The following is a 19,386-nucleotide window of genomic DNA, read 5'->3' as shown; positions in this document are numbered from 1 at the left end:
CCGTCGCTTTGACAGCTTGTCGGCGATGTTTATAGAAGGCGGGTGCGATACTTGTATAACAGAAATGATCTGAAATTAATGATAGTTTTTTAGGGGTTTTGACCAATTTTCCATACAAAACAAAACGGCAAACGTTTATTTATTCGATCGCTTGGGTGGTTTACATATTTGCTTGATATCAATTTCTTGGAATGTGAGATTTTCAGCCGGATGGTTCGGATTGACCATCGACCATGAACACGAAACTGAACAGGTGGTAGAACAGTTCTGGGTGATTATTTCGGATGATTTTTAACACCATTTCATCAACTATTTGTAATTGTAACATATTAACTGATAAAACGTTGCAGATATCGAGTTTCAATAGTAAAAGTGTCATAAATCACACACACTTTTATAGGTTTTTCTTTGCATTTTAAAACCTCACACTGGGAAAGGGAAGTAACAGCACGTGGTCAAAGTTTGAACGCAACAGACTTTTGATTCAAATTCAACAGCCGTTGAAAAAGCTGCAGCATTGCGGAAGTCTGAAACTAATTAAAATTAGTTTTGCTCCCGTGCCGCTCGTTGGGCAGGTATTGAGCACTGATGAAATGTTTATCAAAAGAACCAGAATAAGAATTATTTTGACAAACGCAGAACGATAATCGGATCAAAAGAATGAATAATAATATGCTTGGTATTATTCTTAATCGTAAGGCACTATTTATTATGTGTGTCCCCGGTGTTTAGTGCAAGAAACCCCGGCGCTAACCAAATGCACTGCGAGAAACAAGCGCACAGGAATTAGCGGCGTGTTTTTGTCTACATTCACAACTACTATAATCAATACTAGCAATTCTAGGTTGGCCTGTGAGGGAGGAACTAGTGGTATATTGGTACACTTTAACAGGTTATATGCATACTTTCATCAATCTGCAAACAGCATAGGAATGTCCGTGTGTGTACGATACATTGCAGAATTGTTTCATCTGGTGTAATTGCCTTCTTTTGTAAACCATACACCCTAACAAACAGCATAGGTGTGGTGCGTGTGTGAGCCGATTTTGCAAACAATTGTAACTTTTGGTGTTATTTTTCTGTTCCTTTCTAAAACCAATCTCAAAAAAAAAAAAAACACAGCTTTCTGTTAAATATTACTACACACGTTACTACATCGCTCACTTTCTATCCACAGCTTTCACATTGTTTTTCTACAAAATTGAGTCTAATTGTAACCATAAGAACGATGGATGCTTCTTCATAAGTTAGTAGAGCACGAGCTTGTGCAGTTGTGCACTACTAGCGTTGTTTTTGTTTAAATAAAGGACAACCGCTTCCGCGTGTGCGCCATACGCGCACGTGTGGCCCATGCACACGACACTGCGGTGGAAGCGCGGTGGAAGCGCGACTGTCTCTAGAGACACCATAGAATAGCTATGCATCAACATCGAAATTATTCCTACACATATAAGGTTCTAAATCACATTTGAACAATATTGTTTGTTGTTTTGTTACTATTCCTGTTCACCTTTTTCCTTCGCCCTTTTCGCTCCGATCGACTTTACACAAAACTATACCTTACTTCCTTCATCCGCCCGCTCTGCTCTATCATGTTATCGTACAATATCAATGTTGCTTAAATATTTGTTCGTTTCGTAATGGCCTTGCCTTGTTGTGTATGTGTGTGTGCGTTTGTGCGCTACGGGGAAATCCTAAATCAACGGGCGAACCATCCACCGCACGCGTACTGCCCAACCCGTGCTGGGGAGAGACGACGTCCGCGCTGATCCGAATGGCGTACCGGCACCGTTTTTTTGTGTGGTTTTGGTTTCGAACCAACAGAAATGGCAGAATTGTTTAAACTATTCTACGCAACTACAATCTTAATAAAATTAAACTCTTACACATCCCTTTTTAGAGTCGTTTCGCGCTCAACAACCTTTCCTCAACCTGTCCTAAAACCAGCACCAATAACCGGACATATGCGCTCATCCGGTTTCATGCTCCCGTACCGTAGCGAGCCGTTTTCCATGTCGTCATTTCTGATGATGATGTTGATGATGGGGATGATGCGAATGAGGCTGATGGTGATGGTGATGATTTTGGCGACGCTTTAGCAACGTCAGGCTCGCGTTCGGATCGCTCAGCGAGTACATTTCCGGCTCAAACACGGGCGGATACTCCATGTTCGGGTAGTCCGGCGAGCTGCGCGGGACGGGAGGAAAATTAGGCCCGAAGCTCGGTATTAGCACCGCTGCGGAGGAGCCGGGAGTCGCGACGGCCGGTGGCCCCGTACCGGTTGGTGTTGTTGCGGCGGTGCTCGACGACGATGAACCACCCGCGTCCGTTGGTAGAGCGGCTGGTGCCTAAAAAATAGGATAAATCCCATTAATAAACAGCATGTTTTGATTGTTTCTAGTTGCTCCGAAGCGGCAGCAGCTTACCTTAGTGTAGGATATCGGTGAAAACACCTCGTGATCGATCACCGTCGGCTGACTGTCGCTTCCCTGGTGGTGATGGTTCTTCCCAAAGATCGCCCGATGCAGCCCGGGCGAACCGAGCAGCTTCTTTTCCTTGGGCGTTTTGGTTGACCCAAAGCTAAGCTTCGTAAAGTAGGACGTACCACCATTGCTACCGCTTCCGCCACCCGCTGCGCCACGCTCGGGGGCCGAGTTTTTGCGCATGTTTTGCAGCTTGGCCGAGTTTTCCTTAAAATCCGACGAGCTGTTGCACGTGTTCGACTTTTTGATTAATGCGCTGTGCGAAGCGGCAACAACTTTACCAGCCGCTGCTCCTGGAGCCGCCGCCGGTTGCTGCTGCTGCTGGAACAGCAGTGCGATGTGTTTGTCCAGCGTTGCATTCAGCTCGTTGCTGTTCTTCTTCCCGCCCAGCGCACCAACGCTGATGCTGGCTGCCGCTGCTTGGTGCTTCAGATTCACGTTCACCGCACTGCCCGGTGCGGCCGGCTTGTCGAGCTGCTTCGTTTTGAGCGATTCCTTGTCGTTGTTGTTGTTGCTGCCGCTGCTTCCGCCCGTCCCGCTGGACTGCTTGAACTGGAACAGCTTCTCGCTGCTAGCCTTGATGTTGTCAAACCGCGCGATCACGGCTTTGTTTTTGCTGCGCTTGAAGCTGTCCCGCAGCGAGAGGGAGGCTACCAGCCCACCGCCTCCCGTTCGATGATGCTCCGATGGTGCAGCGAACAGTGACGACGAGCTGGATGCGGACCCGATCGGATAGGAACCACCGGCAGCGGCACCATCGTGGATCGTCGTGTCGCCCGCATTCGAACCCTTACGCTCGGAATTGATCCAGTTGAAAGTTTTCTTTTTTATCGAACCACCACCGCCACTGCCACCAGTGCTCGTTCCGTTCGCATGTGTTCCATTGTTTCCATTACCACCGCCACTCCCGTTCGCTCCCGCCGCCACCGAAGACGACAGCACCGACGCACCGGTCGAACCACCGACGGTCGAGCGGATCGGCTTGTTTCGCTGATCGAACGGATCGTCGCCGGAGATCATCTCGTAGCCAAAGTCGCGCAGCTTCTGGCCCTCCTTGCTGCGCGTGTACAGTATGTCCGCATCGTCCAGCTTGAAGCTTTGCGCGTAGTCGGGCGTGTTCGGCAGCCGCCGGCGCTGTATCTTGTTCACCTCCTCCGGGATGGCGGGCTGCGGTGGCGGCCCCGCCCCAGCCGGACCACCTGGACCCGACGCAAACTGTTCCGCCCCACTCATTCCGCCGCCACCACCACCCAACCGCGCCTTACGATCGTCCAGCTTTTCCACGCCGAGGCAGACGCGCTTGTTGTACATGTCCTGCGCCTCCTCCGCCTGCTTCTGCAGCATCAGATCCTTGAGCGTGATCATCGACTGCAGGTTGCCGCCGTGCGTGTGCGCCCCATTGTCCCACGTGCTGCCGGCGTGTATCTTTGGCACGGAAAAGTCCATCGCTTTGGACGTTTGGAAGTCGAACTCGACCAGGTTCGGGTTGGACGCGTGGATGTAGTTGTACGGCGAGATGCGTTTGCGCGTGCGCTTCAGCCGCTTGGCCGCCTCGATGATGGTCGGCGGGCCCTGCAGCCGAAACTTTACCGGCGGCACGGGCGGTGGCGGCAGGGGCGGTGGCGTGGGCGGTTCCAAGCTTTGATCGTACCCCGCCAGCACCGATTCCAGCTCGCCCGGCTCGAGCGCGGTCAGCAGCGACACGGTGCTGCCGGTGAAGCTTCCGCCCTTGAAGTGCCGGATAGTTACGCCGTTCACTACGGTGGACACGGTTTCCGGCGGCACGGAGGCCGTCCCGATCTGGAGCCCGCCGGCGGAACCCGGCACCTTGCGGTAGCTCTTGAACTTGGACGTCGGGACCGGTACCTCGCTCGAGTTGCTTTTCTCCACGCTGCGGTGGGAGGAGAAGAAGCTGAAGAATTTGCTTCCCTCGCTGGCCGTACCGCTGCCGCCGCTGGCGGTAGATGAAGCAGCAGTTGAAGCAGCAGCAGCGGAACCAGCAGAAGAAGACCCGTGGTGACCTGCATCGCTCGAGCCGAGCTTGGTTAGCTTTTTCAGCGAACCAAAGTTTAGGTGGTACCGGTGGTCGTGCTTGGACGAGGAAGCGGTCGGTGTGGTGTCGGAGCCCCCGTGGGACCCGCTGCCACCACCCGCACCGGACAGCTGGGGCGAAGGGGTGCAGAGCAGACTTTGCGTGCTGTCCATAATGCCGATCTCGTCGTCCGAGCTGTCCGTTTCGGAATAAAGCTCCCGGGCGTTATGATGATGGTCGGCCGATGAGCTGCCCCCACCGGTACTGCCGCCCGCTACCACCGTACTGGCGCCCTTCAGCGTGGCCTGCTTAATGTACTCCATCCACTGCACCAGTGCGTCCTGCGTTTCGGCCGCAAAGTAGAACGTTTTGTGCGGATGGTACACCTTGAAGGCGTGCGGCCGGGAATGGACCTCCTTGGCGAGCGAAATCGTAAACCCGGACAGAAAGATCATGCTGTTCGCTTTCGGCGACTGCTTGCTGCGAAAGCCGTACAGTGTCGTCTCGATCAGCACGAAGTAGTGCTTGGCCCAGTACGACATGCCGCTCCGGTCCTTGGTGCGCCGGTACAGGTGGCCCTGGATGTCGCTGACGCACAGCGTTTTCAGCGACACGTTGCGCCGCTTCGACAGGAGCGAGTTTTTCTTCTTCAGCGTCAGGCTCTTCGTTTTGTTGGGCGTTAGCAGCTCCGTGCTGGTGTCCGTCGGCGGTACGATGCTCGGCACGGTAGCCGACGACGTTGGGGATGATGTCGGGGGCTCGCTCGAGGGAGGCGTGATGGCGGCCGGTTTCGCGTCAGGTCGCGCGGCAGGCACGGGCGGGACTGCCGTCCGTTCGGCCGGTTTCGGTGGCGTTACTGCCGGTGCGGGAAGCGGCGGTTGGGTGCGGTTTTGTTTAAGGTCGATCACGTTCGCTAGCTTGGATTTGTTCGGGCTGTCTTCGCGGCTGTCGAGCGCGTTGCTGAGGGAGGAGACGAACCCGGCGGCGGCGGTCGGTTCGGGAAGCTGTGACGCGGGTGCCGGTGTTGCAGGGGGCTTTTCCGGGTCGAGCGAACGCTTTGGGCGTGGCGGCGGCACTGGCGGTGCCTTCAGCAGATGCTCTTTGCGTGGCTCGATCGCCGGTGGAACGTCGGAATGCTCGTCGTCGTAGGCGGGCGTGCTGTAGCTTTTGTCCAACCGCCCTCGCTTGACCATTTCCCTGTTAACGACGACGGTGTTGATGGCTTCGGCGACTTCCGGCTCTTTTGCGAGGTGCCGTTGCATGGGAATTGGTTTCGAACCCGCTCCTGATCCTGTCTGTCCCGGGGCACTGTTAGACGTGCCAGAGTTGTCGCTAATAGGTGGAAAACAACAAGAAAAGACGGATATTTAATTGAATATCATAGCTGTATTGCACAACCTTTCTTACCTTGCACCATGCTGACCATTAACGGAAACGACCGTTGCTGCCGCCACCGCTGTCGTTGTTGTGCGGGATGCAAACGATTCGAACCGCTTCACCCGCTCCGTCACCGTCGGTGGCGGCTGCACGACCGTCGCCGGCAGATCCTCGTCGACGTACGGTATCGGCTCGAACGTTTCTAGCACCGTGCTGTCCACCTGGCACGTGTACTGCGTATCCACATGGCACTGGTCGGCTTTGGTGCTCGACTCAAACCTCACCACCTTCGAGACGCCCGCCTTGTACGCCTCACTATCTCCGCCATGCTCGATGCTACCACCACTTCCCGGCCTAGCACCCACGATCGAAAGATCGTTCGGCGGTGGCGCCACCGCTTCCGTCTCCTGCGGCACAATGTCCGGCAGGGAGCTTTGCAGCCCCCCGAAGCTGCTACACTTGGCCGGCACCGCTCCGTGGTTCGCTCCCGTCCCATCGGCACTACCGCCGCCCAGCCCGAGACATGTGGTCGTCGGTCGGGGTGCCATTTCCAGCCCAAACCCGAACGATACCGATTTATCGCGCAAGCTCTGCAGATCACTCGACGGCAACGGTTTGCCGCCCTGCGGCTCGTGCCAGGAGGACACGCCGACCAGATCCTTGAAGCTGGACAGCGTGTGCCGCCGCTGCAGCACCGCCCGCGGTTTCGGCAGGTACAGGCGGATCTCCTTTTCCGCTTCCTTCGCGTCCGTCACCGTCAGGATATCGCTGCCCTCCGATTCGCTGTCGGACGGGACGTGCTTTTCCGGGACGCGCTCCAGCGGCAGCGTAAAGTCCTGTAGCGCGAACGTATCCATGGCCCGTGGACTGGGCAAACTTTCACCCCACCGGTACGGGAGCGATCGTTTCTTGCTCGGCAGCCGGTACGGTTTGATGTAGATCTGGCCGTAGATTTTCATGTGCTTGGGTCGTTTTTTAAGCGTCAAGAGGACATCTGTAGGAAAAAAAACGGGGGGAAACATGGGAAACGATTATTGTAACAACCACAAAAAACAGGCATAAAGGCAGTAGTAAAACAAAACAACAAAACACACACACACATCAACGGCATCAGCAAAAAGGGAAAATCGTTGTGCGTAGAGTGTTTGTAGCAACGAAAAATATGCAATAATTATCCCCTTGTGAGTGGCTTAATCCTCTTTCCGATCCTCTTACTGCTTTTTTTGCTTTTGCTTTTGCTTGCTGCCGCTCATTTGGGCGATCGATTGCTGCATGATTGAACGCCTCCGTTGTGGCCGCCCCCGTGTGGTTTGTGCGGACCGGCCCAGCGGCCGACAAGGATATAATAAATATAAATACCTCGAGCCGCGCTGAACGGGATGAGAGCGGAAAAGCGGACAAAGGAAAGGGACAGCAGCAAAGCGGCTCGAGTAGAAAGGCAGGGGAAAACCAACAGCAAAGAACACACACAGAAAAAAAGTCCTAGGATCCCTCGCTCTCCCTCTCTCTCTCTCTCTCTCGTTATTACCTGGCGGTGATTCCTGAAGCTGCTGCACGACCTTTTTGTACTCCCAGCCGACCACGGTCTGGTAGTTGATCTGCACTATCTCATCGCCCTCCTCGACCTTGCCGGAGTTGTGGGCGGGTGAGTTGAACTTTATTTCGGTAATGCTGTTCGTTCCGAGTTGCCGTTGCCGCCGTCCGTGTGTCGCCGGTTGTGTTGTTGAAAGGACATCGAAAAAAAAACATATGGAACGAAAGGTAAGGGAGAGAAGAAAGCCAAAAGTGTTATTAGCAAGGAATGTGTTTTTTTTCCTTCTGTGTTTCTTTTTGTGGGCGATAATTAGAAAGAAAGAATCACAGTAGTTTGTTAGCTGCTGTGTTCATTGTTTTCAACTGATGTCAAAATAACCTTCATCAAAGGGGGTCAAAATAACCCGCAGGGGGACTTGAGCACACTAGGGAAGCTTTGGATGCATTTCTAATTATCGTCATCAGTCCTGCAAAATGTCATGAGCATCACGAGATGTGTACCAACGAAAACGATGAACATATCCGTGGTGGCTTGATGCTCATTGCTGATACTCAATGAAAGTGCATGACATGCCGAACATGACTTGTGAGAGCGTGAGTCAAACGCAATACTCTGACTAACAAGCTGAGCTTAATGCCGGCGCAAACATAAATATTTTTTTCTTGCTATGAACAGTGCTGCCAAATGCCACTGTTACAGTCACCAACACACTCATGACTGAAACGAAGCTCAAATCAGCTCACGTACACAACTGAGATAATCAGAGGTGAGACTCAAAGAGTTGGTAGATCAATCACATGCTTGGTGACATTTTGTTTAGCACCCAACTCTTTGTCATTCACTTTGTCACGCCATTTTCTGTCGGTGATAATCACGATATTTTTGGAATATACTTGGCGTGTGGTCCCAAGCAAAGCAAAATGAGCATGATTTCTCGCTCTGTCTGTTTTGATTGTCTGTCAGGCCGAACAGAGCGAAAAAATATACTCTTTATGTTTCTTGGAACCACTCGCACGCACCGCATATCTCTCATGACCATCGCGATGATCACCGACACAAAATATCGCGACCAACTGACTGACCAAGAGTTGGTCGCTCAAAATGTCACAAAGCATGTGATGGTCGCACCAACTTTCTCACCTCTGATCATCACAGTAGAGCTCGTGACGCTGACATGATTTTGTTTCAGCCCGAATTGGTTATGACTATGTCAGTGACATTTTGCAAAACTGATCACAGTAAAAAAAGTCATGACAAAGTGACTGGCCAAGCGTCGCAAAAATGTCATGCAGCATGCATTGATCACACCCATCGTTTTGAGTATCACCTCTGATTATCACAATTGAGTACGTGACGCTAACATGGATTTTGTTTCAGTCAGATTGTTTTATGACATTGACAGTGACATTTTGCAGCACTGATTGCCACTGCAGTTTGGTTTCTTTTGTGCGATAGCAAAAGGAGGAAAGCCGGTAATCGCAAGGCTAACTTACCGGTGCACACCGTGGAAGTTTCGCATGATCAGAAAGCCAAGGTCCGATTCGCGCTTCTTAAGCGTCACTAGATCCAGCGAGGCTGGCTGCAGTATGATCGGATCCATAATATCTTTAATGATGTACTCTCCGATGCTTTCTAGCTTTTTGGCGTTTTGACGAATCTGCAAATAAGGGGAAGAGAGAGAGAGAGAGAAAGAGAGAGTGGCGTTTACATCCAATTATCGTGTTGTGCAATGCGCATTATATCGATTGCGCTCTGATGATGTTCCCCCCTTGTCCGCCGGCTTACCGCTTGCACTGGCATTAGGGAGAACCGATCACGCATCGCTACGGTAGCCACCTCCAGCCCGAACCGCATGCACTGTTTACGCAATTCGTCGAATTTCTTCTGACCTGTTGGGTGCGCAAACAAACAAACAAACAAACGAAACAAAAAAGTAGTGTTAGCAAATGTAAACATTTCGCGATCGCCCAGCGGGAAATGGTCCGAGATACTGGTTGCTCGTCTGCAAATAATTACCTCTAAACGGTGCCCGATCGAGCCATTCGATTAGCGCTTTCAGGTGCGTGATCGTGCGCGTAATATCTTTCAGTACCGCGGTCTCCAGCTTTTCCTGGTCGGAAAATTCCAGCTGCTTCCCCAGCGAATGGGCCGCCGTTGCAACGTGCAGCGCCAGGAACTGTAGGTTCTCCTTATCCAGGTTGTAGTTCTGCGTGTGGAGAGAGAGAGAGAAAGATAGGGAAGAACGCATTAGAAGTAGTTTGTTTACTCTCATTGCGTGATTTGTCACCAGTATTGTAACGGGGACAGTACTGTGGGAGCACCAGAAATGATCCGATCAGCGATTTGTTTGTTTGCCATATCATCGGGGACAAGTGAGCTCCACTTCCGGGCAATCCCGATAAGCAATCCGGTTGCCTAAATCGCATGGCGCAAGTCGGTTCGAACGCAAACAAGGCACACACACACAGCAAACGGCACGACGAGCACGAACGCGGAAGAAGGGACAAGAGGCATGGCGTTTCTTGCTGCCTTCGCTGCCGTTGCTGTGTACATAAGAACGTTTCTCTGCGGTTTTTATCTGCTCCAAAACGCGTTGCGCAATGAAACGGGGCCCGGGCAGCGAGAATGAACAAGCACACAAGCGGCCACCGTGTGTGCGGTCGGTTCTAAGGTTCGGTGCCGGTGCAGCACATGTTTTGTCAGCCCTTGAGGGGAAAAAGGTCCCCTCGGTTCCATCGTCAGGCAGACGCACACACATACGCACACAGCATGGCAAAACTTGTTGCTGACTAATGCTGGAAGCAACAACAAAAAAGGGGAAAAAAGAAAGAAACAGGCTGCTCGCACCACTCCAAGTGGCAAGTGGCTCAACAAAAGAGACTCAACAAGATAAAACATGATGCAACACGATGCAGCGGATGCAAGCGCAAACAGCATGCCCAACAATGCAGCGTGCGCGGCCGTTTGAACTGGCACAACAAATGTGCGCAAAGCGGAGGGGCGCGAAATGGTTCGCTGTGTGTGTGTGTGTGTTTTCCCAACGAGGAGAAATAATAGAGCCAAGGTTTTCGCGGGATCGTGTGTGGCGTGTTGGTGCCCTATGGAAGTGAAGGTTGGTGTGTGAGATTAAGTGAAGTCCGAGTCTAAGGGTCATTGCTTTTCGAGAGACCGTAGTTAAGGTGTAGTTAATAACGGTTTAATTGTGTACTAATTGAATTTTTGTTGGACGGTGATTTGCATGATAAAGTCAAACCCAACAAGACGGTACACCTGGCCAAGTAGAACACCGGAACATCAATCTTTAGAATTGTTTAAAAGGATTTTTTTTTTTCGTTTCTGTTTTCCATACCCAATGTGTTTAAAGGAACTTAAAAGCAAGCGAATTACTTTAAACAAGCCAGTTTAAAAAACGTTTCACAATTAAACAATTACCGGCATTGTTTACTATCGCCGGGGTAAAAAGTAATTAAAGCCGGTGTAATTTAAACACTTCGAAACGGGCCGATGGCTTCAGGTAAGAAATTTAAGTTGTTTTTAAAAACATCTTGCACAAAAATAACCCTTACACACAGGATGTTGCGTTACAACTGTGACAAACATGAAAATGTGATGTTTTCTTTTAAAAAAGCGACGTATTTTTGTAAAACTTTTCGTATCGGAACATGGCGCTACAAGCGTACAAAGGGGAACTGCTTCTGGCAGCACCAACACTTTTGTGTTTTATTTTCCGGCTCATAATTTATCGGTTGGCACAGGTAAAACAATCATAATAAAGGGGGAAAGCGGAGCTAATATCAATTACGGAAAGCAAAACAAAACGGGTGCAAAGGCAAAGAAAATGCGTTAAAAGTAAACAAATACCAGACATGTAGTTAAAACACACAACTGACTAATTGTGTGACAATTTCAGCTTCAATTTAGTTGAGAATCTTTCGGGACCATTTATCACCATAGAATGAAACATAAAATGAACTCCCTGCTCTTATCAATGCCTGTAAAACATGTCCCAAAGCTAGTTGGCCGGTTGACACAGGCCGGTACACTTACAAAGTTTTTAAGATTCTCCACCGCTTCCAGCACGATTTCCTGGTGGCCGATCACGTGCATGCCGAGCTGCTCGAGCTCGTACGGCCGTATATTGAGCAGCTGCTTTCCGCCGACCCCATTGTTGGTGAACGATTTCACATAATGGTACATCGAGTCGTGCAGACCTACATGTGTGTGTGTGCGGTTTTTTAAGGAAGAGACAAAAAAACAAAAATGACCCATTAAAATCATCATCATCATTGTATTAAAATTGCAATTAAACGTCCTGGGGATGGATGGTGGAAGATGGTGGACTGTTTTGGAGCATATGAAAGTTGCATAAATCATTAATTGAGACGATGCGTTCGCGTTACACGGAGTGAAGCGCGGTCTGTTGACAGTTGTTGCTCCACTAATTAGAGCGCTGCTTCCGTTCCGTCCTGGTTCCTTGGTGCTGCTGCTGCTGTTGCTGCTGTTGCTGTTGCTCCCGGGGACACACCCTGTAGAGCTGAAAGGTCACTGGAGGATTTCGTGTGCGCGGGATGAAGCAACCACCGGTGCCAATTCCCTTATCATCCCGCGTGTGGCCAATGGTCGATGGATGATGGCATTTCAAGCGTAAAACTGCACCCACCTTAATCGCGGAGGGCAGAACCCCTGCTGCTGACCTTATTATTTTGCGAGCTGAAAACTGATGACACAGGACAGACGGTGGTGTGAAGCAGGAATGTGTTGTGCCTTCGCGTGCAAAAGTATGCAAACGCGCAGGGTGCGTTACTTCCGATCGTGCCCCTTCCCCCTCCTGTTCCTGCTGTTCCAGAAGCACAGCCAACCTGATGATCGAACGCGACCACCAGCCAGCCAGTCAGGGAGGGAGAGGGTGTCAGTTGCACCTTTTCATGTTTCGTTTTTTGCCAACTGCTAATCTCGACGGTTTTTTCCCGTTCTACCTTTTTTATTTTTATTTTCGCTTGGCTTACCTTTCAACCAGTCCGTCACCATGTCGGTGCTCCATTCGGCGACGTTTATGTAAGCCATCGTGTCACGAAGGTGGCCTCTGTCTGCGAGCTTCCGAGGATGGTTGAAGACGAACAGAGACGGGAGAAGGATGTTGGAGCAATGTTATCCCACCGCTTTGGGGGGGCAATGAAATCTTATCTTATGAAGCCTCGATTCCGATGATTCTGGTGTGTAATATTGCGACGCGACCAAAGTATGCCGCGAGCGGAGGGGATTTGAGCGTTTTTGTTGTTGTTGTTGCCTGCTTCACTCTTTTCGGTCTATCGGCCCCACCTCCTGCTAACCGGACATTCTATTAGTCACCAAACTGGCATATCAAAGCACACCACAGCTTCCAGCATCACCACCACTACACCATACACAGCCAAACGCACACCACAAGACCCGCTCAGCATTAAATTCTCCCAATAAAACGGGTGCTTGATGCTAATGAACATACACCCCTACCCTTCCTAACCGACAAAACGCACACCGTGTTTCACCGAAAACTCGTAAATACACGAATCTTTTACCCTGCCTTCGGGGACAAGTGTGACGAATCGACACAACTATTGCTCGTGTGTTGTTGTTGCTGTTGCTTTTTTCTACATCTTTTGCTTCTTGTACTGCTGCTGCTGGGGCTACACTCTATCGTTTGATGCAAAGGAAATGATGATGCCCGTGTGTGTACAGATTATTCACTTCATCCACACAACAGTCCGCACTTGCACTTGCTTTTCGCCAGAACCACGGCGAGAGGAACTTTTGCACCACCTCTCCACTACGGACACTGTATTCCCGACGGTGGTGGCCAAATCTGTGGTGCTAGCAACGGGCCCAGGCGTTCCGCTGTGGCACTTTCCGGGCCAGCGTACGGATTCTTTCTTCACTCGGCGATGCTTGGTGTTCTTGTGTTGCGCTTCCCTTTCGCTCGCGGATGCCACCATACACACACAGGGGGTCGACACATTCCATCACTGTTTTGCCGGGAGAGGAAAAGTGTTGTAATTTGTTTGAAAATTTGGCATTCCTTTCCGTTAGTTTGAAAATGAAGTGCTAATTTTGTAGAGGGGTTAGAAAAATTGGATTTTTTTATTGTGGTTAGGATAAGAAACTGTAAAATTCAATATGTTTGAATGCATGTAATCGATTTTAAACATTGTTTGAAGCATAAATTCATAAATACAAATCGAATGATACCGCTAGGTGGATTGGGTAGCATTTAGACGTGAAGCTGTCAACAATGTACTATAAACAAAGCATTTTGGCCGTCAAAAAGAGCTGCCGAAAAAGATGTTATTTTTTATCAAAAACGTGCCAGATTATATGAAACAAGTAGAATAATAATGAATGATCTCAAATAATGTAAAAATTAGTGCATTACAGAAGAGATTTCAATTAAAAAACGCCATTATTGCAATTACTGTAGGAGTTGTCAACGTGCGGTTTCGTCTAACCACCTCACAAGATCAGCACCAGCTGTCAAAGACGCTATCGTTGTTTTGTTGACATTTTTTGTTCGTACGGAAAACAGGGGGAAAAATACCATTCGCTTTATTTATAGAACGCAATAAAAAGCTTCGCCTGAGGGTAGTGTGTACCATTTCCGCTCACAATCGCTGCAAACTCGTGTTCTGCAGCAACGCGAACGCAAGATCCGTAGACAGTAAAAAGGGGGATGTACGGTGAATAGGTTAAATATAGCTAATGCGGCTGCATTCCTCCGGCAAATTAGAACACATCGAGCAGTGTGTGTGTATGTTTCAGCCGGGAACGCCCGTGTGTCTAGTGCTACCTGTCGGCTGGATAATTTGCCAATAAAATGATAAAACCCTTCGAAGATCCACCGCAGATCGGGGAGTGGTGCCGGGAGAAGCGGCTCGGCAATGGCGGGTTCGGTGTGGTCACACTCTGGAGGAACAAACAGACGCAGCAGGCCGTGGGTAAGTCATCACGGGACTGCCGTTCCCTTGCAACCACTAATTCACGCTGAACTTTGTTTCCTCTTTGTCTTATTTTTTTTCTCTCGCAGCGATAAAGAAGTTTCACATTCTGCAGGACAGGAGCGAAATAACCGATAAGCACTGCGAGCGCTGGCGCAACGAGGTAAAGCTGATGACGGAAACGGTCCAGAACGATCACATCGTGCGCACGGTGGACGTGCAGCCGCGGGCGTTCATCGAGGAGCTGCTGCGCAGCTCCGCTAATGGGCTTCCGGTGCTGTGCATGGAGTACTGTGAGGGTGGTGATCTGCGGCGCGTACTTAATCGGGTGGAAAACTGTTCCGGCTTGCGGGAGCAGGACGTGCGGGACGTGTTGCGCTCGCTGCGTAGTGCCATTGCGTACCTGCACAGTCTAAAAATAACGCACCGGGATATAAAGCCGGAAAATTTGGTGCTGAAGCAGCACGGGGATCGGTTTATCTATAAGGTGTGTGTGTGCGTTCGGAATGGGGTAATTTTAAGGTTTGCGGAAAATAATGGTGTTTTTTGTATCTCTATATTGTCCAGCTAACAGATCTCGGTTACGCCAAAGCGCTGGATAAGCAGAGTCTCAACGCAAGCCTGGTCGGCACGGTGGAGTACATTGCGCCGGATCTGATCTACTGTGATCGGTACAACTGCTCGGTCGACTACTGGTCGATGGGCGTGATCGGGTTCGAGATTGTGACGGGCGTGCGGCCCTTCATACCGCACGCACCGATCACGCGCTGGATGATGCACGTGCAGCAGAAGAAATCGGCCGACATTGCGATCACGGAGGACAATCGGGAAAACTACACCTACCACACGGAGATATTTGCGGAAAACCATATTTCCACCTGCTTGCGCAAGCAGCTGGAACGTTGGCTGATGTTGGCGCTGGAGTGGAACCCGAAGCAGCGCGGCTACGTCCCGTACAGTGCAACTGTGGCGGAAGGCACACCGCCAAAGAGTGTAACGTTTGCCGAGGACAGCAGACCGGGTGGTTCGACGGTGCTGAAGATATTCTCCCTGCTTGATCAAATACTGGAGAAGCGTATTTTGGTGCTGTTCAGCTTGCACGATTGCCGTTGGATCGATCTGGAGGTGACGCCGGACACAAGCATGGCAGCGGTACGCGAGCACGTGTATCAGCTCACGGGCATACCGGTGGACGAGATCGAGTTTATACTCCCGTTGGAACAGAAGCAACCGCGCGTCGGTTCCGATACCCGCCCGTACGATCTGTACCTGGCCGACCTGTCCTCGGGCAAACCGATGGTGTACGTGGCGCACCGGGCCAGCCGGGAAAGCATCGTCCAGCGGGATCTGAAACCGCGCATACCGAAAAGTATTACGGATGTGTTTCAGAACATCAAAGTCAAGCTGAAACCGCACATGCTGCGGCAGTTCATTGCCAACGCGTACTACTTTATCGCGAACGAGCAGCGGCTGTACGTGCTGCTGCTGGACGGTGTGCGGAACTATGGGCTGACGCTGAATGATGCCATCGCCCGGCGGAAGGAGGAGATTGGCCGCATGAACAAAGTGGTGTACGGCATTGTGGGGGGTGTGGAGTACCACAAGCTTACCGTTTCCCATACCCGGGACGCACTCAATGCTGGGAAGGTGCGTATGGGAGCACTGAAACAAGCTCATTTGATTAATTTTCTTCTATTTTTTCTCATTTTCCAGCGCATACCGTCCGCCTCGTTCGAAACCGCCTCCCACCAGTGGGCGGAAAAGTGCTCCCGCGTGGAGACGAACGTGCGCAAGCTGGCGGAAATGGCGGACAAGATCAGCAAGCGGTACGAGTCGGTGCTGAAGCGCAGCCGGGACGCGTTGCGCCACGCGCTGCTGCAGGAGTACGAGCAGCAGGACTACTTCGGGCTAAAAACCGTCGAGGGCCGGTACGAGCAGACGCGGGCACGGATATTGGAGAAAATTACCAACGAAAAATCGCACATGGACATGTCGCAGGCGGTGTACGAGTGTCTCAAGCGGCGCGATGTGCTGTTGCGCGATGCCGGCTTTCTCGAGCTGCAACGGTAAGACTTGGAAGAAGCGATGGAAAGTCTTTGCTTTTTTTAGACAATGATACAATATTATTCCCTTCCCTTGGAACAGACAACTGCTCGATGTGCGGCATGAGATGCAGGAGATTGAGAAGGTGCTGGAAAAGGTGGTCGAGCTGACGGAGAAGTACAAGCGCGAACTGGCCCGCCTGACGCTGGAGCATCAGGACGAGGTGTGGAAGATGTTGTCGAGCGTTGATGCGAACGGTCAGGCCGTGACCACTAACGGAACACTGTCGAACGGCGGCGGGGGCACACCACACGGCCCCTGCATTGCCGATATTGACGATATGGTGCCCGTGTTTGCGTCCGCCAAGACTCGTAGCATCGCTGGCAGTAGCATCGCCAGCAGCAATGGCACGCCAAAGTTTCTGCTCGGTGGTCCAATGACGCCACTCCCGTCTACCGTTACGAACGGAAGTATTGAGGGCCACCATCGTGAGGAGGAAGGTCCGAACGTGGATGAGCTAATAGCCGCCAACGAAACGTTAATTATGACGTAAGTTGTTTGGTGTTATTTGCCAATTTCATAGCACAACATTATTCTGATTTATTTTCCCATTCGCAGGACAAACGATCTGTTATCGGACAGCCTTTTAATTTTGAAGTGAGCATGCGACCCAAAAAAAAGCGGAACTAAAGAAGATTATTATTGTTATAAGGTGTTGAATTTGGAAAGTTTTTAAGAGAAAATTGTGAATTCTTTCCTCCCTATTCCCGTTCGGGATGTGTGCCTGAGGGAGGAAGCGACAAAATTGGTGCTAGAAACATGTGGCCATATGCTGCCGGCCATAGGAAGCTCAGAGCTGTTGTTACGGATTGTTACCAGGAAATAATTTTGTTTACAGACTATTTAATGGATCATCATATCGCACAAAATAAATGTATTCTCATTATTATTTGACTACCAGAAGCGTCTATATTTACATGTTTGGCTTCAAATTAACAGTGTGCAGCTGATTTCCCGCTTGCTTGCCTGCTAAGACCGGCTTACTGACTAGGCTGTGTGGTCGCTAGGGAAGTAACGGCTTTCTCCTCCTTGCCCCACGTTGACAGGTACTGCATCAGATCGGTCAATCCTTCGAACTCGGTCCGACTGGTCGGTGGATCGTTCCGTGGGACGCGAGGGAAAGCACTACCAACCGCTTGCCGGAACTCTTCCATCTGGAAGAAAACAGAAATCGGATTACACTACCGGACCAACAGGGGGTTTCCCTGCACCCGCTTTACTTACATTCTTTGCGCCGCTCAGCTTCCATATTCCGAAGCAAATCGTACCGGTGCCAAGGATGGCGTACAGTGTGCCCCAGCCGAGGGCTCGCAGCGCCAGGCTGGTGCCGGCCTCGTGCAGCGCTAAGCTACCGTGCAGCCCTTTGTCGAAGTACTTTGGGTCAGATTTTTTCGCCGACATGATTGCTTTGCTGAATCCTGCTACTGCTGACGTTGCACCGACCGCTGCTAGGAATGCACCGGCTGATTTTGTTGATTCAGAAAAAAGGTGAAAAGTAGTTTAAAGCACTGGTTACTTTGGTTTGTGCATGGGTAGTTTTTTTTCCACCGTGGTTACCTCGGTATCGAAATTTTCGTCGCTCTTCCGCTTGCTCTTCTGCCGTAGGAACTATCCGGCCCGGTTGTTCCACTGTAGACGCCATGGCTGGAAAATAATTTGGAAATTTAAGTGATTTAAGGTTTGTACTTTCGTCTAAAAATTTATCATACTTACTGTTATTTAATTTTTGAGCCGATTACACGAAATAATGATGTAAACAAAACAACGAAATGTGCATGCACCGTGTTTAGACAATTCGCATGCCGCGATTACACGTGTCAAAATCAAATGGAATTTTATGGGGCCGTTATTTGACTTCTAACAGGACTGGATGTCGACTTTTATTGCAGTTTAATGTCGACAACAGGATATTTAATTAAAATACTTAGTTTTACATCAAAGTAGAGTTATTTTTAATTAGTTAGAGAAACTATAAATTCAGGTATGCTGAATATTTTTTAAAAAATGTCCTTAGTGCCCGACTTTCAAGAAAAGGAAGACGACTTAGGAAATGATCTAATCTAGTTTTGGGTAACATTGTGATTGGTAGAACGGATGGATTGGTACAAGATTACACCATCCTGGGCGTTCAATTCTAGGTCGTGATATTTTTCCCTTGCATCAACATTAAATCTAAGTCATATTAAGATTTAGGTCCATGTTAAAGGTTGTAATTAGGAAATTATCTCACTTGAATTCTTTAATTGATGGCCGTCATGTACCTTTACCATTACAAAACTGGATCGTTCCCTGGATTTTACATTAGTATTCGTTTTGCCATCTTCGTTTAACACTAAAATCGGTGCGTGTACCATTTTACTACTTCATTTCGTTATGTTAGGCCCGACTGAGCCTTTTCTAATCAGGTACTTATAATTCATATGACCTACAACATCTAATTAATTAAAATAAAATTGAATAGGTCAAATATACCACATCCATTAGTTAATGAACAAATAGAAAGAAATAAACCAATTACGGGCAACCTAGTTGCACCGAAAAATTGCCAACCTTATTAATCGATTAGAGATAATATACTTCACATCAGTCTACCCACCCTATCCCGGAATGGCGACACAGTTTGCACATTACCACACACAGCCACACGTATAAAGTCCTCCGAGAACGGAGCCTTTGCCACCCATTCCACCCTCACTGTAGCCTCTTGCTGCCCCGATTTTTCTCCCACAATCGCTCAATTTGCATTTAATTTCATTCCAGCGCGAAAGTGTTTTGGGAGCAGGAAGAGAAACGCCGCTGGTTCTAGCTGCTCCCAGGATCATAATTTCGCCCCAACCCAAGTGGACAACTAAACTAAACTCCAAAAGCCATGGGAGCCATGGCGAGAGG

At 49.9% G+C, this 19,386-nt stretch overlaps 3 protein-coding genes across 3 annotated transcripts; 1 reads left to right on the top strand and 2 right to left on the bottom strand.

The window, feature by feature from the left end:
- Nucleotides 1-1,110: 1,110 nt before the first annotated feature.
- On the bottom strand, nt 1,111-13,406 carry LOC120959577 (uncharacterized). Its single transcript, XM_040383048.2, has 9 exons — nt 12,433-13,406; nt 11,474-11,637; nt 9,443-9,632; nt 9,212-9,315; nt 8,920-9,083; nt 7,421-7,563; nt 5,923-6,886; nt 2,427-5,847; nt 1,111-2,348 (listed from the first exon to the last, which is right to left on the bottom strand). The coding sequence occupies exons 1-9, from the start codon at nt 12,488-12,490 to the stop codon at nt 2,019-2,021; spliced, it is 5,538 nt and encodes a 1,845-aa protein (XP_040238982.2). The 5' UTR covers nt 12,491-13,406; the 3' UTR covers nt 1,111-2,018.
- Nucleotides 13,407-13,958: 552 nt separating this feature from the next.
- On the top strand, nt 13,959-17,391 carry LOC120959579 (inhibitor of nuclear factor kappa-B kinase subunit beta). The gene is made up of 6 exons (XM_040383065.2): nt 13,959-14,394; nt 14,484-14,881; nt 14,962-16,041; nt 16,108-16,460; nt 16,540-16,986; nt 17,056-17,391. Exons 1-6 carry the CDS (start codon nt 14,274-14,276, stop codon nt 17,096-17,098), a joined length of 2,442 nt encoding a protein of 813 aa, XP_040238999.2. The 5' UTR covers nt 13,959-14,273; the 3' UTR covers nt 17,099-17,391.
- Nucleotides 17,381-18,330, bottom strand: LOC120959583 (transmembrane protein 242). Its single transcript, XM_040383071.2, has 4 exons — nt 18,211-18,330; nt 18,055-18,141; nt 17,722-17,960; nt 17,381-17,651 (listed from the first exon to the last, which is right to left on the bottom strand). The coding sequence occupies exons 2-4, from the start codon at nt 18,137-18,139 to the stop codon at nt 17,478-17,480; spliced, it is 498 nt and encodes a 165-aa protein (XP_040239005.2). The 5' UTR covers nt 18,140-18,141; nt 18,211-18,330; the 3' UTR covers nt 17,381-17,477.
- Nucleotides 18,331-19,386: the final 1,056 nt, after the last annotated feature.

The sequence above is a fragment of the Anopheles coluzzii genome, chromosome 3 (assembly GCF_943734685.1).
Source record: "Anopheles coluzzii chromosome 3, AcolN3, whole genome shotgun sequence".
Taxonomy (NCBI): Eukaryota; Metazoa; Arthropoda; class Insecta; order Diptera; family Culicidae; genus Anopheles; species Anopheles coluzzii.
This window is presented reverse-complemented; position numbering and strand designations above follow the sequence as displayed.

Coding starts and splice junctions, on each gene's coding strand:
- LOC120959577 (XM_040383048.2), bottom strand. CDS start 12,490: ATGGCTTACATAAACGTCGCCGAATGGAGCACCGACATGGTGACGGAC. Junction 11,638..12,432: donor GGTGACGGACTGGTTGAAAG/GTAAGCCAAGCG, acceptor ACACACATGTAG/GTCTGCACGACTCGATGTAC. Junction 9,316..9,442: donor CGATCGGGCACCGTTTAGAG/GTAATTATTTGC, acceptor CGCACCCAACAG/GTCAGAAGAAATTCGACGAA.
- LOC120959579 (XM_040383065.2), top strand. CDS start 14,274: ATGATAAAACCCTTCGAAGATCCACCGCAGATCGGGGAGTGGTGCCGG. Junction 14,882..14,961: donor GGGATCGGTTTATCTATAAG/GTGTGTGTGTGC, acceptor TATATTGTCCAG/CTAACAGATCTCGGTTACGC. Junction 16,042..16,107: donor ACGCACTCAATGCTGGGAAG/GTGCGTATGGGA, acceptor CTCATTTTCCAG/CGCATACCGTCCGCCTCGTT.
- LOC120959583 (XM_040383071.2), bottom strand. CDS start 18,139: ATGGCGTCTACAGTGGAACAACCGGGCCGGATAGTTCCTACGGCAGAA. Junction 17,961..18,054: donor ACGAAAATTTCGATACCGAG/GTAACCACGGTG, acceptor CAACAAAATCAG/CCGGTGCATTCCTAGCAGCG. Junction 17,652..17,721: donor AGCTGAGCGGCGCAAAGAAT/GTAAGTAAAGCG, acceptor GTTTTCTTCCAG/ATGGAAGAGTTCCGGCAAGC.